At 40.8% G+C, this 5,945-nt stretch overlaps 1 protein-coding gene across 2 annotated transcripts in view; it reads left to right on the top strand.

Moving 5' to 3' along the window:
* Window positions 1-2,999: 2,999 nt before the first annotated feature.
* Window positions 3,000-5,945, top strand: part of ubr2 (ubiquitin protein ligase E3 component n-recognin 2) — a 40,634-nt gene continuing 37,688 nt past the window's right edge. For both annotated transcript variants that reach the window (XM_036983038.2, XM_036983031.2), the window contains exon 1: window positions 3,000-3,256. In XM_036983038.2, coding sequence (XP_036838933.2) covers window positions 3,173-3,256 — 84 coding nt within the window. In that variant the 5' untranslated portion in view covers window positions 3,000-3,172. The remainder of the gene's footprint in view (window positions 3,257-5,945) is intronic.

Below are 5,945 nucleotides of genomic sequence, written 5' to 3'. Positions count from 1 at the left end.
CATTAAGGTGTGGGACATTTACTGTATTACAAGGAACAATAGCAGGTCTGTTTCGCTCCAGTAGCTGGCATATTCTGTCCATTCACAATTCACCTATGGGAACATGGCGGCTCTTAACACCCGACAACAGAAGGAGTTGGCCACTACTATCCGAGAAATTGATCGTGACAACATTACCTCTGCCTTCGACTTGCAATTAAAAACCAATAAATGAATCTCTTGCACTGCTCTTGCACTGCTAAAGTGGATACCTACTCAACTAAAGTGGAAAGTTTAGAGACAGTGGCCAATGTGACAGAAGGGCGACTCCATGACCTGAAATACATTTCCTAAAAATTAAAACAGAATAACTCAAAAAATAAATTAAATGTGGGGGTCACAGGACTTGAAACTGGTGTGGAAGCGGGCAACCCAACTTCCTTCATGAGCAATCTTTTCTATGAACTGTTTGGGCAGGAGAAACTGGGTCCCATGCCGCTGATAAACATTGTGCACCGTACGTACGAGTCCTCTCCAGAACGGATCTTTTGTCTATGATTGTACAAATCCACAGTTTTGAAGTCAAACAACAAATTGTTCGCCTCACAACGGATTCGGGGGCTCTGACCTATGCAAAGAAGAGGCTCAGCATCTACCCAGATCTGAGTGCTGAACTGCTGAAAAGAGGGCGAGCTACAACGAGGTGAGATCCCAGCTACGCAAGCTAAACCTGAGATGCGGCTTCATCCGCCATGCAAAACTCATTTTGACCTTCGAGAATACAACGCAGATGTTTTTTCCACTGCCAAGGAGGCTCAAGACTCCTTCGATAAGCACATTAAGGCCAACACACAAGGGGACGAGCCAACCGATTTTATTTTAGACTGACCACAATTTGGTTGGCTCAATATTCAGGTATGCTATCCACACAAAATCACGTAGCCTAGCCTATGGCTGTGATGCTGCCCTCAGCATAAGACAATGATGAGGAGGGAATTGTTCACATGGTGGGGCGGGGTTCGCTTTTCGTGGGGAATTACCAATGTGTCGGTTTCCCTGTGGGTCCAGCTTTTTGTTTCACATCCATAGGCTTATTAACACTACAGCTAACAATTACATCGTTAATATAAAAAAAAATGTTTTTAACAATGGCAACACTAGCTATTCTCTCTTGGAATTTGAAAGGCCTAAACTCACCTATTAAATGTTGAAGCTGTCGATATCTTAGCAAGAAACCCTATCTATATAGCAATTTTATATATAGCACATTTTATATATGTAAAGACAAGATTATATCAAGAATAGTCTGATGGGTGACAATAGTAGCCTATCACCTGTGAATGATATATTATCACATGTGAATGATGCCCAGCATAAGGCAAGAAACAAAGCCTTTTTTTGGCGACTTTTTCTAATCATAGTCACACATAGTCACACCTCATGGAGCACACCTTAGCAGCGAGTGTGTCTCATAAATGCACCTTTATCATATAAAATAATCACGTTTGCGGTCACTTTTGATAATGGTGTTTTCCCGCTAATGGAACATTCACGCTTATAGCCTACTGCCATGTGCGCATTGCTGTACTTATAATGTGAGGAAATAGACTAATAGTTTGTCAACATTCAAAGCTAAACGTTCTGATCTGTGTCGTCGGCCACATTGCGTAAAAAAGTTTTTTTGATGCTAGTGGTTGTATTAATTTGTGATCTATCGCATCCCACAACTGTTCCAGACTATGTTTTTTCTTGCACAGAATAGAATAGGTCAACTTTTGTACTATGGGGGATAGTAGATTGACATAGGCTAGTGTTTTTGCTGTTCGTTAGGCCTACTCATCTTGTTGGCTGACAAAAAGTCAATTTGGACAGTTCTTCCAATATCTTCAATATGCACCTCAGAATTGGATAGGGACCCACGCAGTTGAGTCCCCGATGTGTTTGTCTTCACTTGTAGCCTGTGAGAAAGACCGATCATGTGATGGTCTGTGAACTCTGTGAAGCATTTATTTGGGCTGCAATTTCTGAGGCTCGTAACTCTAATGAACTTATCTTCTGCAGCAGAGGTAACTCTGGGTCTTCCTTTCCTGTGGCGGTCCTCATGGGAGCTAGTTTCATCATAGCGCTTGATGTTTTTTGCAACTGCACCTGAATAAACTTTCAAAGTCTTTAAAATTTTCTGGATTGACTGACCTTCATGTCTTAAAGTAATAATGGACTGTCGTTACTCTTTGCTTATTTGAGCTGTTCTTGCCCTAATATGGACTTGGTATTTTACCAAATAGGACTATCTTCTGTATACCACCCCCACCTTGTCACAACAAACGCATTAAGGAAAGAAATTCTACAAATTATATTTTACCAAGGCACACCTGTTATTTGAAATGCATTCCAGGTGACTACCTCATGAAGCTGGTTGAGAGAATGCCAAGAGTTTGCAATGCTGTCATCAAGGCAATGGGTGGCTACTTTGAAGAATCTCAAATTGAAAATTGATTTAACTTTTTTTGGTTACTACATGATTCCATATGTGTTATTTCATAGTTTTGATGTCTTCACTACTATTCTACAATGTAGGAAATAGTAAAAATAAAGAAAAACCCTGGAATGAGTAGGTGTGTCCAAACTTTTCCCACCATTTGTATTGTTTATTTCCAGTGACCTCTTTATCAATCTAGCCTATTTAGTTGACTCAGTTATCCCAGGGCTTTGTAGGCCTAAATGTTTGGGGGAATCAAGAACCAACCATTTAGTTGTGATTTACTGATCTGGTCAGATTATGATGCTGCCTTTTAAACGAGAATTAACAATGTTCCGCTAATGTCTGGCAGGTCTGTCTGGCATTAGATACATGCTCAACATTATTGTACAGTGTAAATAAAGGTTTTGCACATATTTTGTCATGACTTTATGGAGTATGTCACTACAATCACCATCAGAATATTAATGATGAATATTTTGATTCTGATATTACAACTACTAGTATGTAGGCTACTACAGTTTGTCTCCTGTCCCCAGTCACCTTAGAAAAAAGTCCCCTCGGCTGGGCTGTTCCCTGACCACGTTGTGTCATCGTTGATCCTACAGCCTCTCATTTTCCATTAGTCAGCTTTAAAGTTTCCCTACTCTCTCGTCCGCACTACGAACGGCTGATATCCGTTTCCTTCCACACTGGACGGACTAGCTAGCGAAGATGGCGGCGGCAGAATCTGATCGTGAAGTACCGTCTGCTCTGTGTACCGAATTCCTGAATTTCTCTGCCAAGGACACAGCTTCGGTATGTGACAGTTTCCATGTGTGTATATATTTGATGTGATGTGTCTTATCAAAGGGTGCAGAGCGCACCAATTCCATCGACTATATTCATTTCTATATTTTTCCATCTCGACCTGTTTTTCTTCAATGCGATGATGATGATGGCCTAGGCTACAGTACGGGAGCAAAGCTAATGCTAACTAGCGTTCTAGAAAATGGCATTCGCTAACCTACGGCATTGCATAACTGTAATATATTGATTGGAATCGATACTACACCAGCTATGTTATATTGGTAGGAATGTGTCCAGGATTATTTTAAACAATACTAACTAACGTTTTAGGCTAGGGTCACTTGGCAGACAGTATTTTTGGTATTGCCGGCCAACATAATTTGTTAGCCGCACTGTCTGAACGTCAAGCAGTTGTTGTTCCATAACTAGCAGCAGTAGTTAGCTATTCTGTACAACTTGCGTACCAACAAACCCGCAATATCTGTTGTTGATAATTAACCTTATTCGCTCCGTGAAACCCGCCCTGTTAACGTTAATGTTAACACAACCAGTTGGGGAGAGTGGGGTGTAGTTGGGGGAGAGCTCGGCCGTTATGCCTGTGTCACACCGACAGTGTTAGCGCAAAATAGTACACAGCAACCACTCGATATGTGTGCAACAAAAGTTTAACATTTATCTTCTGTTACCATTTCTGTCTAACCGTCTTCGCATACGTTCGATAAATCCAACCTATTCACCACACACAACGCACTAAAACTGACAATGTTGCAAGGCAAACGGCATCGTTCCATTGGAAATGAATGTACTTCTGGTTTCCCCAAAGCAGATCTCTGTCGGTGTGATGGAGGCGTTAACCAGCTAGCATCGTAGCCCCCTGATCAGACCAACAGCGTCATTGCTTCAATTCTGCATAATACATTCTGCCGACAAACTTTTTTTCATAATGTAATCCAAAATTGTTCCTGGATATGTGCAACAAAAATTCAACTTTTGCTACTATTTCTGTCAAGTCAATTTAATGCATACATTGAATGAATGAATGTACCCCACAAAACAAAGAACGCCCTGCAACTGCCTCTGCAATCACAGCATTACTTTGGAAATGAATGTACTTCTGTTGTACCAAAACGCAAATATGCTGTCCATCTGATCAAGGGGTAGTGATGCCAGGTTACAGAAAAGCTTGAATTTAGCTATTTGCACAAAGCTAGCTAACTAGCTAGTTATTAATTCTACCTACTATTGTTATTAACAGTAAAACAGATGTTTTCCATTACCCATGGCCCATCCAGTGTGATACAGCACTTGTTGATTGTGAATACTTCCCTAGCTAGCCAGAATGTATTACAAATGTATCAAATTGCCAGTAGTGTCCTTGTACTTGGGCCTTCAGTAGCTCTGGTGTCAATCACTACCAACAGATGTGAGAACAATCCATAACAAAAGCATCACGTTTAATTCTAAATATGCTAAACATTGTGTTGATCACACTAAACGAAATATCAACTTCAGTGGTCTTTCATTTCCCCATTACACTCAGCCTAAGACTACATGTTGTCTACATGTGACATCTGCCCCCCTGCAGGCTATATACCAGGCTAAGAGCTCACTCTCCACAATGACGCAACATGCCATGTACTAGATGTGACTGTGCTACTTTATCACTGTCATTTGCTGAATTATTATTTGCTAGGATTGACTTTAAGGGTTCCCCTATTGCCTGGGGCAAGTGAACTGAGCAGTCATGGAAGTTGAGCCTGCTCTGAGGTTGCCCCATTGGGCAGGTGATTATATATATTTTTTAGCTATATTGATAACGACCTACATGCAAAGAATTCCAGTAGTCTGGTCTTTCTCGTTTTTCCCGTGTATAGGTAAAAATAGCTACTATTTCATGCAAGTGATTCAGTGATTGTCAGGAATTGTGGGTTGACAATTAGGCTGTTATATTTTATAGAGCCCGACCGACGCTATCGGACTATATTGGCCTTTTACCGCTATAATAGTATCAGATGATTTTTTCCCACTGATAACTGATATTCAATAAATAGGATGAAAAAATGGAATCTCATACTAATATGAACACTTGTGGTCATTCTCATGATGTCATTTAATTTAACAACATAGGAAATCTACATTTAAAAGATTTTTCTTGGACAGTTGTTGTTTTGGATGGAAATTTGAGAATTCGGGATGGAAAAAAGTATATCGGCAGATGCATCGGCAGGTTTTGTCCCCCCCAAAAATTGGAATAGGTATCAGACCCCAAAAAACATAAAGGTTGGGCTCTAATATAGAACGGGAGTGAGTGGCTCGCTTATCAAAGCAGCAAAGCCCCAGCAAAACAGGCAAAGGGGCATGCCAGATACTTTCATTACAGGAAACATGAGGCAATTGCACTTACTGGCCATGGTTTTAACCTCCTAATTAAAAAATAGGCCTTTTGGAGTGAGTGACCATGTAGAATGTGCAGCTCACGCCGATGCAACCAGTATGATTTAAAAAGTCAAAGGGCCGCAAAATGCGACTAAATGGTCGCAGTCTGGAGCCCTGCCTATAGGCTAACATATGTATGTTCATCATTCAAGATTCAGCTCTGCTCATCATACAATAAAGACCACCCCATATAACTAAGTCAAATTCATACAAGTTGGACCTGGACTGTGTTCAATGTCCTGAGGTCTGAAAAGCGAACAAC

The sequence above is a fragment of the Oncorhynchus mykiss genome, chromosome 1 (genome assembly GCF_057628025.1).
Source record: "Oncorhynchus mykiss isolate SJ-2025 chromosome 1, ASM5762802v1, whole genome shotgun sequence".
Taxonomy (NCBI): domain Eukaryota; kingdom Metazoa; phylum Chordata; class Actinopteri; order Salmoniformes; family Salmonidae; genus Oncorhynchus; species Oncorhynchus mykiss.
This window is presented reverse-complemented; position numbering and strand designations above follow the sequence as displayed.